Genomic DNA, 20,939 nt, shown 5'->3' with positions numbered 1-20,939 from the left:
GTGCTGTTGAACGGCTCCCATATAGGCTCTGAGCTCAAGGTACAGGTAAAAGAATTATGCCATATAGGTTAACAATGTTACCTAAATAGACATATTTCTTCTTACAGGGACACTACAATCACTAGTTAAACTACAGCTTAATATACATTATACAGCTTAAAGGACCACTATAGTGTCAGGAAAACACACACGTTTTCTTGACACTATATAACCCTTAGGTCCCCCCCCCCCCCCCCCACCACCCTCAGGGCCCCTCCCTTGGCATTGAAGGGGTTAAAACCCCTTCAGTTACTTACTTTAATCCAGCAGCGGGCTCCCTCGGCGCTGGTGACCTCTCCTCCCTGGCTGACGTCGGCTCCCGACTGGAGCGGAATGCACATGCGCGGCAATAGCCGCACGCGCATTCAAACAGTCCATAGGAAAGCATTTCTCAATGCTTTCCTATGGACGTTCTGCACGCTGAATGTGATTTTCGCATCCAGCGTTGCAGAAGCGCCTCTAGCGGCTGTCGGGAAGACAGCCACTAGAGGCTGGATTAACCATGCAATGTAAACATAGCAGTTTCTCCGAATCCACTATTTTTACATCTGAAGGGTTAAAACCTGGGGGACTTGGATCCTTGACCACTTTATTGAGCTGAAGTGGTCTGGGTGACTATAGTGTCCCTTTAATGTAGTTGTTATGGTGTATAGTTTGTCCCTGCAGGCTTTTCAATGTAAACACTGGCTTAACAGAGGAAAAGCATTGTTTACATTGCTGCCTAGTTACACCTGCCTAGTCACTCAGATAGTCAAATTTAAAGGGACACTATAGTCTCCAGAACCACTACAACTTAATGTAATAGTTTTGGTGTCTATAGCCTGTCCCTGCAGGCTGAGCACTGTAAAAACTGCCTTTTCAGAGAAATTTGCTGCCTAGTAACAATTCTAGTGTCAGTCACTCAGACGGCCACTAGAGGTGCTTCCTAATCTAGTGCTGCACAATGTGCAGCACTGGCATTCAGCCTCTCCGCGCTCTCTCACTATAGTGTTCCTTCAACCGTTGTGGAATATGTGAATTTCCCTTTAACTGCACAAGTTCATTAAAAAATATTCCACTAAGTGTAGCAGGGATTTTTTTTTATTTTTTTTTTAATCTTTATTTTTGAAAGTGCATTTATAATTACAAGTTTCAATACTGCCAAAAGATGTTACAGTTGTTGATAGTAGGTGACATTTTAGTGACAGGTACAAGATGCATCACACTTTTTTTTTTTCTAGAGATTCAAGAGCAATTATAGACAGGCGTAGTAAGATAAAAATAACAGTCAGGCTATACATGCTGCCTAAAACAATTGAGCTTGAGGTCATATTACTGGTTGGGGTAAGTCGCTTTAACCAAGTAGCTATGTAAATCCTACCCTTATATAATTACATACAGGCTGAGCAATACAAGCCAGGGCTGGCATGAGAAAACAAAATAAAATCAATTTAAACAATGTTAATTATGCCTTTCCACAGGCTAGGTCTACACTCAGAGTAACTCTTGTTAGGAATAGTTGCAGGTTGTTGTAACTACAGGTTTAAACGTGCAGCGGTAGTTAAGCACTAGGTTATGACTAAAGGGGGTGCTACACTAAGTGATCTGGTCATACAGTATTAAGGTACAGGCTTTTCTATTCGTTCTTGAGTTGAGTATGTATGGGGGTGCATGATTAAAGGTACTTAACATTGGTATGTTAATAACAGGAGAGACAACAATCATACATATTAGCCAGATAGGAGCACTCCGTGATGGTTCTTGCCGGTATCAGACCTGAAGGGTTGCAGAGGGGACTGGTTTGCATCCATTGGTGCTAGGGAGGGATAGAGGTAAGTAGCTCGTTACCAGGTTGTGGGCACCGCAACTCTTGCCTGTATGTATAGTGTCCTGGTGGGCCGATTAGCCGATGCCTCTTGGTGGGAGGCCGCCGCAGCTTGTTTGCCAAAGTCCAGCGAGCTTTATGCACAGGACCCTACGGTTCTGGGTGCCTAGTGCCTTATCTGCTCCTCCTCTCTGCCAGGAACCAGTGATTAGAGGATGGGGTAAAGTTGCAATTGCTTTCCTGTTTTGCAGGTGTTGCTTCAGTGGCTTGTTGTTGTGTGATGGGTCTTTGGGTAGGCGTTTATATGCGTTTGTCAGTCTTTTGTGCCTGGTGTTAGATCGGATCAATTTTCTGTGCTTTTCCTTGCGTGTCTGCTGGTGCAGAGCATCCCCTTTCCTCTTGTGTGGGGAGCAGTACAAGGCTCTCCGACCACTTTTTGGAGGCAGTCTCTGATGACGGCGCGCAGCGGTTGACCGCCCGCAGGGGTGTTGTGTTGCTGCTTTACTCCTGGTGGGTATCTGCCCGGGTAGACGTGCGCGGTTGGTTGTTGCTAGGCTTGGAGTCGTCTTGCCCGGTCGGGGCCTCTGCAACTCCTCTGCACGCCGTCTCCGAGCCTCCTGCGCTGTCTGAGCCGCCAGTGCCGCCATTCTCAAGCGGCCCTCCCATTTCACCCAGAAGTGCTCAAAAGCGGCATCCAGTGTATCCGCGGACGCCAGAGGTGAGTGGGTTGGATGCCCTTGGCTCTGCAGGACCGGGACCTGTGTAGTGCTGTCGGCCATTTTGCTTGTGCCTCGTGGCATCCGTCGGTCGGGGCTGCGTCTTGGAGCGTCCTGAGGGTGAGCGCTCTGTGTGGATAAGCAGATCGGGATAACCCCCGCCGGTCTAGAGGGGGGGGGGGGGAAACAGGGCTGTGTTGCAAGCTTGGGAGGGCACTAGGTCGCACAGAGCGGGGGATCGTCCGCCTCACCCGTCCGGCGATGCTGCTAGGCCTCACTCCCGTCACCTTCGATAGGTGCTCCGTGCACCCGCGGGCGGCAGACCCGGGGCACTTCGGCTGGTTCCTGAGGTAGGTGCGACTTAGTTCAGGCGTTTGTAGGGGTCCCGGCTGGCTGGTGTGCGGTAACTCAGTCTGGAAGGAACTATTGAGCTCGGAGCTCACACGAGGCACATCCAGCCGACATGAAGCCCAGGCCCCGCCCCCCCCTTTTTCCAGCAGGGATTTTTTTTTAAACAGAGAAAGAAATGGCATTTGCTTGCAATACCTGGATGACAGCACTGCTCTTTGCAATGGCTTTAAACATTTGTTCCTGTCAGTTACTTGGGACTCTTTGCTAGACAGGTGACAACTGTCTTTCCAGAATTTAGTGTAGAACTCACAAATTGGCAAAATTCTACAGATTGTTTAAATGTTTCAAGTCATCTGTGAATCGCCCCATCTTCCAGTGAAGTAGTTAATAACTCAGGTTTTCTTATCGCAGAGCGTGTCTATTCTAGTAAACTTAAAAAAACATCCGGCATTCATAGATTAAAATAAATATAAGTTCACTTTCTAAAAATGCTTGTTTACTATTTTTTAATTATGTGCTTTACATTTTTTATACCTTCCCTCCCCCCCAAAAAAAGGGTGATTCCCAACATATTAAATTTGCCATCAAATAAACATCCCTTTTTCTTTTTTTAGTCTGATCAAGCACGATTTCCATGGCAAGTGTGCAATAGTTGGATTTCCCCAAACCCGGAAATCTGCTCTGTTTAAACGTGATGAAACAGCCAGACTGTGGAAAGTGAGGGGGGATTACTGGGCTAGAGGCTGGCTTAGTTAAATCATTAATGACATCACAGGCATTATATAGCATGCATCTCGCTGCAGAATTCTCAGTAACTAATTTCAGCTTGCAACTCTTACATCTCTATCCTTTATCGGTAAGTAAAGTGTGAGTTTAATATTATTATTTTTTTATCTGAACAGTCATCAGTATAATGCAATACTGAGTAACAATAACTCATTCAGATTAGTTGTCTGCATCAACTGACAATTAAAAAATACATAATACAATAATTACAATACGGCAAACGTGGAAAGCCAGACTTTATTAAAATTGGCTGAATGCACTGAAATATTTCTAATCATTGCTGTGAAAAGTTTAAATTTAGATTTTATGCAAACATGTAATCTAATGATCAACTACGGTGTGAAATTAAAATAATATGCAAACATATATCTACTCATACTGTGTGTGTGTGTGTGTGTGTGTGTGTGTGTGTGTGTGTGTGTGTGTGTGTGTGTATATATATATATATATATATTATTTTCTATGTTTTTTTTTTAATATTGGTGAGAAATGTGATCATTATGTCTAATGTACCCTTAATGGAAAATATTACTTATTTACAATTTTCATATATTTCTGCCTTTATCTCTGGAAATGGTATCAGCTTTATATGTTATGACGTTGTCCGCTGCTTGTATATATTTTAACGAGGCATAGCAGTAATTAGAGATTTATACTTCATTTGTTGAGATTTTCCATTTCAATGACGAAAGTTCTCACTGCGCATCCTGTATCTAAAGGCATGTCAAGTGTTTGATGTAGGTGACATCTCACAGGGCTTAACCTGTCTTCGACAGTTTGCGGAGAATAGGAGTCTGGGCTTCATATGACCTGCCAGATATTTTTTATCTTTTGGTTATTGTTTTTTTTTTGTTCTGCTTTCTTAATTTCATCTGTATATTGCCTTGGAAACTATATTGTGCTGTATTTTATAGTCTATTAGTACGTTGGACCACAAAATGTGAAGCACTGTAAAAAATATTTTATTTTTTTTAAATCAATTTCATATTTCCACTTGGTACAAAGCCAACGAACAGTAAACCTGGCGACACCAGCTTTTAACTGCTATCATGCTAAGGCAGCCACAATTACAGGGTGAATGATTTCTAGCGAAAACATTTGTGTTATATGACCTATAAAGAGGCCAGTTGGTCAAACATCTGTGTTATCTCTCCCCAGCAATTTGGGAGCAAAGTACTAAAAGTGGAAGAATGAGTTTGGAAAACCGTGGAATGTTACTGTTAATAGCTGCACTTACAGAATGTTGCGCCCAATAAACTCTTACTAAAGGTTTAGTTACATAAAAAGAGAGTCGTCGTTGTTTAGACCAAAGTAGCAGAGTTAGAATGAATCTACAACTTGGCTTAACTGGGATTTAATTTTGCTGTAATTTAGAGTTTAGTAGATAAACCCCACATCGTTTGGATGAAATACTTGCAATGTCAGAGTAACGTGTTACTTGTTGGTAATCATCTTGGAACTGCGAATGCAAGACAAGAATAGCACAGTTGGGGAAGCTGAAGAAGATTTTTGGTCTGAATTTTACAATTCTCTGGTCAATTCGTAAAATATTCATAGTTTAGTCAATAATCCTATCAGAGGGTACAAAGCGCTGAAACTTGCTTTTGGATGCGTTGCCTTTTGTGAAGAAATTAAGGTGTCACCTGTCAGATTGCAAGTTATAGGGAGTCGACTCACTCCTCCGGAAGTGATTTCCATATATTCCAGAACACCCAACACATATACAATGGGACTACGAGCCTGCTTTTCATACATTAACATATATTCTCTTTGTGCAAAGTCATGAGGGCGATGTCTAGCCAGCCACACTCTATAGTTTTTGGTTTTTGTTTATAAAAGCGAGCAGGAATTCTCGTTTGTATTCTGTGGTTGTTTGCCAAATAATTTTGGAACGCTCCAGATTGAGCTAATACTTAGTGCGATGTTTGAGGATGTGAAACTGGTTTTCTGAGTAAATGTGTCGCAATCAGTCATCTGTGTGCATGGCAAGATTGTGCCAATAAATAAGGTCTCAGGTCTCGGGAGTGCCCCCTATCTTTTCTGTTTATATTATATTTGGAATCCAGACCAGATTCCTTTGGGGTTAAGCACTCGCCCAGGCCCCCCCAGCTTCAGAGTCTCCTTTTGAGGTGGCCACAGGTGTGTATATATAGGAGGAGTTTATCAATAGTCAAGTCACTTTTATTATTTTTTCCAGCTAGCACAGTCATCTGCATTAGTGAGTATACTCATTTTTAGCACCAACACATTAACTATTTAGTTTTAACACTGTTTTTAATTGCTTTCATCACTTATGTTTGTATACTCACTATGCTCTTACTAGTATTTAATTTTACACTTTTATTTTTAACACTATTACTATTTATTTGCCCCCCACATTTTAGTGTAGGACCCACCAATAATGGGGTACTTTTAAAGTTGTGGTGGGCTTAACAACATATGGCCATATGGTGGAACCAAATCCCCATATTTATACTTAGTTAGGCATTTTAGTAGCCTTCTTAGTTTCTTATATTTTTTTGTAGTCTGAGTGCGCCGCAACTATTTATTCTCTCATTCATGAAGTTTTGGTCACAGCGGCAGCACCTTTCATACAAAATTCAGGTCTCGGGAGTGCCCCCTATCCTTTTTCTGTTAATAAATAATTTTTAGGCATGGCCCATCATTACTATATTATTAACATAGCTACTTTTACTGGAGACACTTGACTTGTTATCAGCCTAAGTGTGAAGAACATATAATTAATCGTTGGTCACTCTTCTTGCTTGCTATCGAGCAGTGATTGCTAAACTTGGTACTGCACATATCTGTAAACTACATTACCCATGATCCCCAGTCATCCATTCAGTTACTGCCTTTTTTTCTGCGTAACGCAATGCGTAGCACTAAATGTCACTTTTTTTTTTTTTAAATATTTTTTTTTTTTTTTTTTATACTAGAATATATAGCATTTATGAAGAAAATACTAAGGACAATGTTGAAAGCTGAAGGGAATTTTTCTGATCAAAACAAAGACGGAGTCCAAACGGCCAAAAAGAAAGGCGTATTTTGTAAGGGACCTTTAAAATACATCGGGAAGTACTTCTACAAAAAAACAGATGACAAATCTACTAATATTAATGTCAAAAATGAAGACTTTAAAGGTAGGTGAAATGTACATATACTGCATTCTAAGCATAATGAATTAGCTAGATTGGGTTTATGAAAGTCAGATCTGCTTTGGTACAATTATGTCAAATATTTGTCTCGTTTTTTACACTAAAAACTGTACTAGAAATATTTCAGGGCATCTTTCTGTGTGATTCATTTCTTTGAAAAACGTTAGAATGTTTAAGTTGATTGCTCGAGTTTTAGAATATTTACGTAAACTGCAAGTTGTTGTAAACGTTAGGACAATCTAGCAGAGATCTAAAAAGATTCAAAAACCTGGCTCAGTTGGATTTTTTTCCCAACCCAACTGTTTGGTTTAAAATTGCAACACAGCTGTTGACCTACGATATAACTCTGTGTTTTTGTTTGCGTGTTTTCTGTAAAAGGCATTTAGAGCAGGACCTCATACTTAGCATTCTTCCCAAAATTATTCAAATCCTTTCATTGTCAGAGAAGCATGCTGACAAAGACCCAGGTAAAATAAAATACACCACAACATAATAATGAGAATACATATATACATACAAATATAACCATACTGAATACGCCACAATAAAACATAGATAATAGACATGTGCAATTTGTTTTGGTCCAAATTTAAATTCGGACGGATTTAGGCAATTCAGACATTCAGATGCTTCCGGAAGTGCCGAACCGAACCAAAGTGCCGAAATCACGAATTTCGGAAGTGCCAAACCGAACCAAATGTTTTGCCCATGCATATCCCTAATTGATAAAACATATATACATTCAAATATGACCATACTGAATATACCATAACAGGAGTTTTCTTTTTTTACCATAGTCAAAACATAAAGGGTATAATAACGTATTAGTACTCCATTAAGTATACAATATATAAGTATAATAAACTAGCCCTTAAGTTTGTTAAGAAATAAATAGTAAGTCGATGACGATGACTTAGTTCCAAAGGCAGCTGGCTGCCCATTTGGGAGAAATCCAGTGTGATATATTGTAAGATAAATAAAATGGGATGTTACCTATTCTCTAGCCAGCACTTGGTGTCTGTGCATACCGCAAGCTTTCTAGCCATGTGTGTGGTCTGACTCCAGATTTATATGGCGGCAACAATGTGCCAGTACATTTCACAATATTTTAACATACGCCAAAAGATAAAAAATGAAACTAATGTCACATCCAGAATTATAAAATATGTGAAGAAGACTTTAGGGCTTTGGAGCCAACAAGATTAGTCAGTAAGTGGGGAATTTTTCCGTTTGGAAAAAAATGTCCAAGATTGAAAGCAGACAATTTGGAGAATCAGGGACAATTACTGGAATAGTAAAAAAAAAAAACTGACAGATGTGAAAAGGTTCAGTGATGGAAGAAGGCCACGAACAGCAATATTGCAGTGCTACAGAGAGCAATTGCATTCAATAAATTCTTGCACACTTAACAACATTTGAAGCTGTTGAATGGGAGAGCAAAGAAATGCTTGCTAATGCGCACATGTAGGTAGATATGAGGAATAAAAGGCAAATACATTTCAATGTATAATCAAAAGCAGCAATGAGACATTCATTTACAGTCTGATATTTTAAAGGAGCACTCTGCGCACCATAACCACTACATCATACTATTATGGTTACGATGCCAGAATTTTTAAATGGTTTGCCACAAATGAAGGTCCCTCGGATAAACACAGCCCAGCCTCTGTCCGTATCACTAGGGTGGAAGTTTCACTTTTGCATTAATAATATCAATTCCTAATTACTGGGATAGAGTTCGTTGACTCAGCTCTCCACCGACACGTTCAGCTAACGAACACCCTTCAAACTTTGTCAAAGTTTATTTTGTAAGTTAGAAGTGAAACCTTTAATTAGCAATATGGACATTGAGTGCTTGTTGTTGTTATGGTTTGAGTAAAACGAAAGCATAAAAATTGTGCAAAGACTGACGGAGACATTATTTTTTAATAAGACATAATTACAGTTATTAATTACAGAATATAAAAAGAAATACATCATGTCGAACCGATACGATCTTTTGAACCATAAACTTGGATTCAGCATGCTGAAACAAAAACTAATAATTAGTTGGCAGATTATAACGTCCTCATTCACTCAATTGTATCTATGACAACAATATTAATAATATTACATTATATGTGAGTGATTCATTGTGTTGATGTATATGAGAATTTAATTCTTGTTTCAGCTAAAACATTGGACTTGATTTAACATTTTTAGATATGCTTTTAAATTCATCCCAATCTTTTAGAAAAACCTTTTTTATTTAGCGACCGAAATTCCTATAGACTTTGACGGTGACTTCCTTAAAAAAGTTTTTAACGTTTTTTCTAACAGATTGTGATAATTTGAAAAGCATATTGAAGATAATTAAGCCAAGGCCATTGTTAGTAAGGTATGTGAATGTTAAGATCTATTAATACGTCTCTGTGTAATGTTTGGCATCCATTGTAAGGGCATTTACAGCACGGTAATAGAAAGGTGAACTATTTACATTGTAAAACGCATTTCTCCCCAAACAGATGATAACGCTGCAGATTCTGAATCCAAACCTGAAGAGGTTACAGGTAAGACATTCTGTAATGCAAAGCTCATATAGCAAGAGCTATCTGAGGCTAAAATATATGTTTTTAAAAGAAAAAATGGTTTATCATGATTTTCCAAATTTCAAAATATTGTTTCTCTTCTCAGAAACAAATAATAATATACAGATTAGGTCTGCAGAAAAATGGAGCAATAACCATGGAAACCAACTTTGCCCCAAAAAACTAATTGTTGATGTTAAGTTTCTTTCAATGAGATTATGTGGTTATAGTGCCTATGGTGTCCCTTTAATTTAGCAAATATCTCAAGTCACCACATTTCCCTTAGGTTATCGTTTTCATTCTTCTGTCAATTAAAATAACTCATACCCTGTGCGTGTCAGAGAAAAGTGGGGTTGAATTTAGATTAGAAAAAGTAGCTATTCTAATTTTAAAAAAATCACAAAACTTGTAATGCTCAACATAGGTACCACTTTTTTAACACCTAGATTTGGCAAAGAATGAGCATTACAAAAATAAGCGATTCATTAAGTATTATGTATAACATTCAACATAGTCCAGAGCAGAATAGAAGATTCTAATCTATTGTGTGATTATAATTTATGAAATCAGAAGAATCAATTACATCTCTGGTGGTTTTCTACGTTGGGGGTGGGGGGGGGAGAGAGAAAGAAAGTATAAAAAAAAATTGAGAAGAGGAGGGAGAGGAAGGGTTTATTTGGGATGGCCATATTTTTGAAGGTTTGTAAGGCTACGAGCCTTTTTTTGTATATAATACTACATAATGTGACATCTAATGATGAATGTTTTAATATTAACAGTTGAACTTATTCAGAAACATATTGTTGAGAGAAGATTGTTGAAAGCCAGCAAAGATCTGATTATCTTAGAAAATAAGATCTACAGCAATACAGATGAAGAACTACACGAAATTAAAAATAAAGAACTGGAATTTCTGTACGATGAACTAAATACGAAAGTATTCAGAGTAGTGAAAGAATCTATTTTGGAAAACGATGAGAGTTTGCTGAAAGAAGCTGTTCAGGCCATCACAGAACAAGAAAAAGAAGATAAAAATGTGTCGGAAAATAATTCAATGCCATCCAGTCCTGTAAGACCAAGAAAATGGATGCAGAAATGGCACGACTCGGTCAGTGAATCAGTGGAAGAACGGATGGGGAATTTACCTGGAATTTCCCCAAACGATTCCGGCTCTTCTTTCTCCCGGACTTTTGCAATTCTAGGAAAGACCATTAAAACAGATCTAACCCATGTGGTCAAGAATCTCAAACCGCATTACCCAACAGCAGAGTTTGATGTGTGCAATATCTACGCAAAGTGCTATCACAAATTTTTGAAAACCCACATTGAAAATATTACCGAATTTGAACTCACTGGAAAAGACAGCCATTTTATCCTGAGCCTGGTACTCAATATCTACCCCAAGTAAGTCACGAATACTGTATTTTACAATTTATCTGGCTTATAAACAAAAGTAGCCAACAAGTTGCTCTCCAAAAGAAAAGACAACACTTCCATCAGATTTTATGTGAAATCAACATTTCTTAAGGCATTTGGCAAAGCACAGTCAAAGGAATGCTGTAGTTGTTGGGTGTTTCTTGGCATGGACCTAAGTACCGCTAATCTTGGGTTTCTGTAATGTCCCCGCCGAGTATTAACACTTATGAAAATGTAATGGGTTGTTCGGACCATTGACCTTCTTGCCATCTTTGTATATGTCCTTATTGCCGTCTGTAGCTCGAACGCTTGTAGAAATAAAGAAATTGGTGCAAGTGAGCAAAATTATCACATAGGAGATGCTACAAGCAATCCATGGACATAGGATGTCCTAATAACATGTTGATTTCATATTTATATCATAATGATATAATGGGGACCCATTCATGTTATAATTATGTCCCTTCTCCTATTCTATCATGTCAATATATTTAAAGACCCAGTTGTGTTGTAGGGATAATTGTATGGTGTATCTTCTTTAACTTTTCGTTAATTATATCTTGGGAGACCTGTTCATGTTGCAAACAGGTTTATTTTTTCACTCTATCATGTCAATGTCTTGGAAGACCCAGATATGTTAACCTAATGCTCATGTATTTATTTATCACAGCAATATATTGGGAGATCCAGTTCTGACTGATCACATACAAGCGACAAAATTGGAAAGGCTTTTAACACTACGCAAGATCAGAGAACTGAAGAGCATTTATATCCCTTATGAAGTGGTAAGGACCTTTACTTAAATAAAATGTCAAAGGGACTTTACAGCAAAGTTTCAATAAGTTCCTCTTTTATAATTCTGTGTCTATCTTATTCCATTTTATAAAGGAGTCTGTAAGAGAATGGATGGTCAGAAGCCTAAATTTAGAAGTTGAACGCTGGAAGGAGGGGTTAGAACCCCTGAAGTTGGGCGATTGCTACCATTCAGAGTTGCATATAGATGTTATTCAGGTAAGATAAATTTCCTTTCGATTTTATTGTATTTTTTATATTTTGTGTGCACATTTATATGGATATTTGGTTTTTCACTTAACAGAGTTTTCATGGAGGAATTCAAAGGGCGGCAGAAATCACTGAACAAATGTCGAATAATATGATACCTTTACTGTCAAATGAGCTGGTCGAGTTTCTGAAAAGGTAATTTGAAATGGAGAAATAATTACAAGTAGAATACTTCAATGTTCTAATACAGATCCAATGGACACACATTGTGCTGCTTATCCATGAGACGTTTCTCATGCAATACATAGTTCAGTATTGGCATAACATGGTAGACCACATCCCTTCATCTAGTCCTGGGATGGTACCTTGTGTGGCTCTTGTTCTTGTAGACTTTGCTTCCCAAGTGGTTACCCAAAATGTCTGGAGAATCGTAGTCCACAGCAACTGACACTGGAAATATTAACAATCATTAGGAAATCAACGCAGCACACTAGTGTGTCTTAAATGGAAATGGAACAGCGACATAGCTCAGTTTGCAAATATGCCAACAGAACAGCTGCCCGATTAGTTAATGCTTCAATGCAGTCTCAAATTGTAGAGTCACTGTTCCATATCCATCAGTGTTAATTCAGCTATTCATCCTTCTAAAGTTAAGGTGGTAAAAACATGTTTTATTTAATATTAATTTCTGATCTGCAAATCTGAGCTACTTTATTTTTTATTGCCCTCGATTTTCATTTACGTTCCATTTAATGACTAGCAGGTTCAGCATGGAAGAGCAAAAATGGGAAAAACATAAAAATGCATTTAATATTTACATTTGTTAAAAGTATATATTTACGAAAATTTAAAATAATAATAATAATAATAATAATGAAAAGCTAAATGCATGTACATCGTATAGTGTAAAATAATTTATATATAAAAATTTTGTAAAAGAGCAGGTGGTCATTATTTCATTTAAACTGTATATTATTTTTATACTTATTTTCATTCTTTTTCATTTACAGTTACAAGAAAGCCTTTGAAGAATATAGAAAAAATAAAAATGATGAATATTTCAAACCTATAGTTATGGCTAATATAAATTGCTGCCAGAGTTTCAGGTACGGATTTTAAACGGTCTGATGTCTGATATATCAAATGATGAGTCCAATTATGACATTATTATATTTCATCATTTCTATTGCACTGTGTTGGGTAACTTGCGTTAAAGGAAAACTAAAGGAAACCTATCTTGGTACTATGCATGTGTCAGTAGGCAGGTGTATACTGAAAGGTTGAGTCCCCCGTCCACATCACCCCCAATTAGCACGCCACTGTCCCTCAGTATAGCCAAGAGTTGATTGACATTTATTTAGGAAGCACTTGTATCAGTTCTCTAAAGGCTGTCAATCGTTAACAATGTCCTAGAACAGGGATAGGCAACCTTCGGTACCCCAGATGTTGTGGACTACATCCCCCATAAGGCTCTTACTCCCATAATGCTGGCAACGCATCATGGGAGGTGTAGTCCAAAACATATAGAGTGCCAAAGGTTGCCTATGCCTGTCCTAGAATCTAGACACAATAAACAATGCACTATTGCAAAATACATGTTGAGCATACAGTACTCAGTGTTGTTGTTTTTTTTTTTCTTCTTAGTTTTACAAGATATAGAGTTTAGAGTAGCAGATTATATTTGTGTTCAGTGCTTCGGGGGATGAGATTATGGTATGCTACCATTAAACTAAAAACAGAGTTTAGGGGACACAGAACAAATAGCGATAAAAGCACATGTAATAAGAAAAGGCCAGTAGCTGAAAAGACTGTAATATACATTTTTGTTAATGATACTTTAAATTTTGCATAAGGCGTTCGTTTAGCACAATGTATGTCTTTACTCTTCTAACAAAGGCCTTGACTTAATATTTTTGGGAAAATTGTTTAAAATGATTTAATATTTTTGGATAAACTTTTAACATTATTTAATATTTTGACAAATATTTTTGATATTTTTTAAGTATTGATATAATTTTTATATATGGAATATATTTGATATTTTAATATTTTTTTAATATATTTTTTTAAGTTTATTAAAAAATATTAAATCATTTTTAAAAACGTATACAAAATATTAAATCGTTTTAAAAGCTTATCCAAAAATATTAAATCATGGACACTCCCTGCAATTACGAGTATTTCTCCCTAACTTTTTTTGTCTTTATATTTTAGAGAATTTGTTGCTCAAAGTGATGCAAAGTTAGATCTGAAATCAAAAGAAGCAATTAAGTCAATCCTGACTGATTTTGAGAAGGTTGGATTTGAGACACTTCTTCAAGATTTATATGACGAGCTAAAGGTATTTTTAGAATATAATTTTACTTGTACTTTCCTACAACATTACATATAAAACATCTGAACTTTTTTGATAAACAAACCATAGTAAATTTGTCCACTCTATAAGGGCTTAATGCCTTATATTTCCAACTTGGAATTTTCAACGGTCCTTTTCAGTTTGGTGGGACTTGCTGTATAATTTAAATCTAAAACTATCACTACCTCTAATGTGGTCCTAATTTAGCACTTGTTTTGGTTTTAGTCCTAAATTTGTATAATATTGATTTATTTTTTAATATTAATATATTTATTTTTTTACCTGTGATATAATTTTAATATTTTAATATTTTAATATTTAGACATTTTATTTTCAAAAGTTTCAAAAAAAATATGAAACCAATTAAACAGCTCATTGAACAATTTGAAATCGAAAGGCAAATATCATTTTTGCCATGTATGCATGTATATTTTTATTTTAAGAAAAAATAACCACAGTCTTTTTGTTTAGGGTGTTTTCAAGAGGATTTCTCAAGGAAATGGAATGTGTAGTTATCAAACCATGCAAGATATCATCCAGATAACAGATAAACACATTTCTCATTTTGGAATGTTAACCAAACATTGTTATAAGGTAAATGCAACATCCGTCTATATTTAGATCCAGCGAATGAACTCCCACGTTACATATGTAGTCCATTAAAGGCATTGTAGTGGCTTATTACATTGAAATAACATTTTTCGTTGTAGGAAACGATCGGTAAGGTCCACTTACACTTGGTCAAAGAATATATCACGAGACTCCTGAAGAAAAAAGTCACTCACAAGAATGTACAACAGCTTCAAACTCTAGCCAAGCAAATTCGCGAGACGGCCATGCTTATCAAGGACTTCTTTTCTGTTTACGTAAGTTCTGGTATCTTTCATGTCATATAACAAATCTAAACATTTAGTGACTGGTAATTAGCGGCTGCCAAAATTGTCTCCCACAGAGATTAACATACACACTTCTGTTAATCTCTGTTGACCACCTGGTTACCATGATATATGGAAACAACTACTGCTTGTCGGTATCTAACCAAAAATCGCACCTGCCTCATCTAGTAGTTTAATACTGTAAACTCTCAATACATGTACATTTAAGTACATTTTAGCACTGAAGCCGATGTATAAGCATGGTTTTCAGTAGTCCCCAACCCAGTCTTCAAGGACCACCACCAGTCCAGGCTTTGTCAGTATCTCCATTTGAATAAAAAAGGGAAATACATAAATGCTGGACTTTTGGAGGTCCATGAGGACTGGGTTGGGAACCACTTCTTTATGCCAGTTTACACCTGTGAAATGTATGCAAATACTAAGGGCATGTCAGACAATCATAGGTTGAAGTGTGCATTTACTGAGTAAACCTTTTATAGTGTTGTGCGTCGTTACTGATGCAAGAAACGTGAAAACACACCTTTGTCCTGGTGTTAGTCCAATAATACTTCAAACACCAATGACCCCATTAGTAGAGCATGAAAACACAAACTCTTTGTTGTTTTGGCAAAGGGTGCAACAAAATCCCAGTACCAGGGCCTCTTATTCCAAATTCCCATCTCTGGATCAAATGGTATGTTGTATAAAAATCGTTTTTCAGTGTATCCACCCATTATGCAAACTCTGCCAAAATTCATTGTATATGGTAGGGCAATATAACGTAGTTGGTCTCACTGATATGGTGGGACTAAAGTTCTGATGGAGTAACTGAAGGTAAAGTCTGATAATATTGAGGTCTCACTCAATTGTATTGTATATCATGCTTTTTGTGTGCTCTGCACATATTTTGTGGCTTGGTGCAAGTAGATATAGGGGTATAAGTCTGTAAAAATACCCAATGTTTTACTGGAAGGTGATTTGTTTAATTACACATGAAACATAAAAAGGTATAATAAATAATGCAAGATTGTTAGTTAAAGAGATGTTTTTATTACTTTTATAACAGGAATCCCAAGCATTTTGGCTGGAAAATATAATATCCAAAGTGGCTGATATAATTCGACTCCAGGATATCGGTGCAATTCAGCTTGAAGTAGCTACACTTGCTGCAGAATATCCAGATATTGGGTAAGACTAATGGTTTACATTCTTTCAAACTATTCTAATTATGTTTGTTTTAAGTGTAACTGTGTTCCTCTGATTGTGTGCTTATTGGAATGAAATACCGAGCAGGATTATATACTGACCTCTAGACTCCATGATAAAGCAAGAAATGAACCCCTTAAAGACACATGACATGTGTGACATGTCATGATTCCCTTTTATTCCAGAAGTTTGGTCCTTAAGGGGTTAATACAGATATTCACAAATTACCTTGCGGTGCTCTCTGTGGTTAAACTAAAATGAGCTAAATAAACTATACACTGAATTAAAAAAAAACCCTCAAAATTACACCTACATTTTAATAAGAAATACATTTTTTAAAAAAAGACTTTGTTAGTCCATCAGCAGATAAGCTCAATTTAACTTTAAAAAGTCCATGAAAATTTTGACTTAAAAGTTGTAACCATTATTGTGACTTCTAAATAACAGCGTTTATAATATGGGGCACCATTACAGCACCAGGTATACTGCTGTAATGACATTGGGTACAGCAGTTTACTCCATAATGTAGCTGTAGGGTCTTAGTTAAAGGGACACTATAGGCACACAGATAACTTTAGCTTAATGAAGCAGTTTTGGGTATAGACTATGTTCTTGCAGTCTCACTGCTCAATTCTCTGCCATTTAGGAGTTAAATCCCTTTGTTTCTGTTTGTCCAACCTATGACTGACACAGCCTGCATGAAAAAAGGCTTAGTTTTTTAATCAGATGTTAGCTTGCTTTAGAAGTTTAAATCTCCTTCTCTGTAAAATTAACTTTAATAACACACCGAAGGCTCCTGCGGGGTCTAGAAAGTTATTAACAAAGCAGGAAATAAGACATTCTAAATGAAACAGAATGTCCAAGTTTAAGCATTAGTTCTTTCTTTACAGGAAGTGTTTAGGAAGGTTGCGTAAGTCACATGCCTGGAGGTGTAACTAGGGCTACATAAACAGAATGATTTAACCCCTTAAGGACCAAACTTCTGGAATAAAAGGGAATCATGACATGTCACACATGTCATGTGTCCTTAAGGGGTTAATGGCAGAGAATTGAGCAGTGAGACTGCAGGGGCATGATCTATACACCAAAACTGCTTCATTAACCTAGAGTTGTTTTGGTGACTATAGTGTCCCTAAAACCAGTGAATGGAAACAGAAATTGGTTTAAAAGTTCAACTTTCATAATTGTTGAATATCACTAATCACACAAGATAGCGGCCAGTGTCTCCCATATTTACAGTGAATTTAATCCACATGTGCTGAGTAACGTGGTCTAGCGTTTACACCACATAGTGGATATGTTATCGCTTATTATCAGTATTATGTTTAGAATCTGTGAGTTTGACACATTTTTTGTTTTTTATTGTACAAAATGTTCACAGCATATTGAGGTCAGTGTTCCTTATTTTTCACAGGCGAAAACAAGTTGAAGCTATTTTATACATCAAAGGGAATCTCAGCAAGAGTGAAGTCCGATCAATCGTCGGCATCATTGACAGCCAAGAAAAGAACACTAGCACAACCCAACCATTCTTTTCATTAATTAAACCGTCTTAATATGTTTTATGAGAACTGGTGCTTAAGCATGTCACTATTCCTGTAACTGTCTATATTACATTAGACAATGTAGCAGGAAGATACCAAGGTCAGGATTGACTGGCCGGATGGTCAATGTCACCTGTCCATATGGGTTGATACTCGGAACTCCCAGTTAATGTCGCTGTAAGATGGATATAATGGAATTTGGTTAAATTTTTGGTACTGTGTATAGTTCCATTTTTATTACTACAGACATATAGGTCTAGAAAATGTTTGATAGTTCTCAGCATCATCTGTTGGACCTTTTATTGTACCATCTTGGAAAAGGACATAAACTGCACATATGAGTTTGGATTTCCCCAGTATATGTGAAGTTGTTGTGTGTTGTTCTGCCAAAGAGAAGCGTTGAACATTGAAAAAGACGGACAATAAGTATTACACACATTGGATTTGAGTTAAGATCTAGAGTACATTATTCATAGAACAGTATATTGAACAGGATCTACAACAATTCAGAAATTCATTGTGTTAGTTACATATAGGAAGGAATTAATGTGATGGGTTAGACTATTTATCCTAGAACAGAGGTGGCTTTCCTGCTGGTTGTTGACCTGCATTCCTCATGAATCTCTGCTAGCCAACAGAAGTATTGGACATTTCGTCTGATAACAGCAGGGAGCATAACATTGGTCACCACTTATATTTCTCCCATCCATCTTGTGTTTATTAAACAGAAAAGGTCTTAAATATGACCGTGACTCTGCGAGAAATGGTGCTCACATTTCAATCGAATTCTAGATAGTTCATTTTTATAAGCTCACTTTTAAACAAATTAATCTATAATCCTATAATCACTTTTTGTAGGGATTTGTATATTTTGTATCTTTTTTACTTTAAGAACATATTTTACCTCCGAAACAATGTGATCTCATCCCTGGCTCAACGGAATGTGTGGCTAATTTTTGGACACGGTTATAGCCATTATGTTTTCACAACATGTTCGTCATGACTTCTTTCGGAAGCAAAAACAGCGCTGAACAATTTGTTTACAATACACTTGTTTACACGAAGTTTGGAAGACGAAAAGCAATCATAGGAATAGTTAAATGTATGTTTCTGAAGCTAGACTGCCTTCAAACATCAGTACTTACAAGTAAGAGTTTCTGTTGATAGTGTTTATAATATTGTATTGAAATATTTTTTGTATTGCTTGTTGTATTTTTTTCAGATGTTATAGCTAAGTTATATTTAGCCTGTATAATATGGGACATGTGTCCCAAAACTGTATTTTTATTTTTTCACATAAAGTTTTCAATTGTTTGTATTATCTTGTTTACGTATTTTTTTTTTTGGTTTAGAACTAAACATGCCAATTTTGTCGCGTATTGAAGAATAAACAGTGCAGCTAAGGCCATATTTAACCAGTGCACATGACTAGTAAGGATAATTTAGCATTATGTGATAATGTATTTATATTTTTTGCTTCTGTACGTCCAGCCATATGTATCCCCAACATATAAAAAGATACACCTTATCACACTCTCCCGTACATAAACCTCTTTAAGATATGTAGGTAAAGAGTATGATGTAAAGGTGTACGATATGTGTTGTGGGTGTCTAGGTGTATTGTGGGTTTCTTGTTTAACTCGTGTGTATAATGCAAGTGTTTTGGGGGCCATGTTTATGCCCATGTGTTAGATGATGTGTCTGTGATGGGATTTATGCATGTAGTGTGTGATTGGAAGTTAATCTCGTAGTGTTTTAAATGCATAAAATATATGTGTGTGATTTGTGCCATGAATGTGTAGTGTGTCGTGTGTTTGTGTATGTCTTCTCTAAAGACTAACGTTTTTGTTGTTGTGTCTGTCCAGTCCACTGCTTGTGTTGCTTGCAAGTATCCAGGAGGACGCAACTGGTAGCTGACTAGTAATTATGGCCTCGATTTAATATTTTTGGATAATTATCCAAAAATATGAAATCATTTAAAAATGGGTCCAACAATATTAAATCTGGCCCTATGTTTGAGTGATCAATTTTGTGTGTATCTGATGTGATATCAAATGTCGTTAGAGAAGGTTGCTCAGAATTTCCTGACTTTGAGTGAGAGTTTAAAGGACCACTATAGTGCCAGGAAAACATACTCGTTTTCCTGGCACTATATTGCCCTGAGGGTGACCCCACCCTCAGGGTCCCCCTCCCGCCGGGCTCTTGGGGGTGAAAGGGGTTAAACTTACCTCTTTCTCCAGCGCCGGGCGGGGATCTCTCCACCTCCTCTCCTCCTCCTCGGCTGAATGCGCATGTGCGGCAAGAGCCGCACGTGTATTCAGCCAGTCTCATAGGAAAGCATTTGCATTGCTTTCCTATGGACGCTGGCGTCTTCTCACTGTGATTTTCACAGTGAGAAGCACGCAAGCGCCTCTAGTGGCTGTCAGTGAGACAGCCACTAGAGGCTGGATTAACCCTATTATAAACATAGCAGTTTCTCTGAAACTGCTATGTTTATAGAAAAAATGGTTAACCCTAGCTGGACCTGGCACCCAGACCACTTCATTAAGCTGAAGTGGTCTGGGTGCCTAGAGTGGTCCTTTAAGTTACCATGACATTTGGGAATTTGGAATTGTATGAATTTTTCACAAAGTGAGTTGTGGGGAATGGAAAGTGAATTCGACCAAAATAGCCAAACTTGCAAAATATTTGGATTGAAGATTATTTTTTTCCAGTAGGGTATTTTAGCAATATTGAATTTTCATAGGCAACAGTTTGTTGAATAACACTATTACGGATAGGCTATCGGTATATCATAGTATGACTGACAGTAAGCAAAACAATCTTAAATTAGGGAAAAATGCATTGGGAAAAATGTATAGATTGTGGGCCAACCGCAACACATTATTAAAGTGTAACTCAATTTTTAAAATCCCACTTTTTTTAATAGATGCAACAGTTATTTTTATTATATAACTGAAAAATTGGCATGTATCCGAAAATAAATGAAAAAATAGGACTGCTTATGATAGAAACAAGCATTAATTCAGAGGGTAATAGGGAGTTAAAGTTCAATAGAAACAGAAACCTTACAAAAAATATATATTGTTGGGTAAGACCATCCACGACTTAATGGAAAT

At 37.1% G+C, this 20,939-nt stretch overlaps 1 protein-coding gene across 1 annotated transcript; it reads left to right on the top strand.

Moving 5' to 3' along the window:
* The first annotated feature begins 6,649 nt into the window (after positions 1-6,649).
* On the top strand, positions 6,650-19,156 carry LOC134582567 (tumor necrosis factor alpha-induced protein 2-like). Its single transcript, XM_063439245.1, has 12 exons — positions 6,650-6,839; positions 9,359-9,403; positions 10,201-10,825; positions 11,508-11,622; positions 11,726-11,848; positions 11,934-12,034; positions 12,850-12,945; positions 14,054-14,180; positions 14,667-14,789; positions 14,906-15,061; positions 16,137-16,258; positions 17,691-19,156. The coding sequence occupies exons 1-12, from the start codon at positions 6,650-6,652 to the stop codon at positions 17,830-17,832; spliced, it is 1,965 nt and encodes a 654-aa protein (XP_063295315.1). The 3' UTR covers positions 17,833-19,156.
* Positions 19,157-20,939: the final 1,783 nt, after the last annotated feature.

Source organism: Pelobates fuscus, chromosome 13, assembly GCF_036172605.1.
Source record: "Pelobates fuscus isolate aPelFus1 chromosome 13, aPelFus1.pri, whole genome shotgun sequence".
In the NCBI taxonomy this organism is placed as follows: Eukaryota; Metazoa; Chordata; class Amphibia; order Anura; family Pelobatidae; genus Pelobates; species Pelobates fuscus.
Note: the sequence above shows the minus strand (reverse complement) of the source record. Positions and strands in the feature narration are given on the sequence as shown.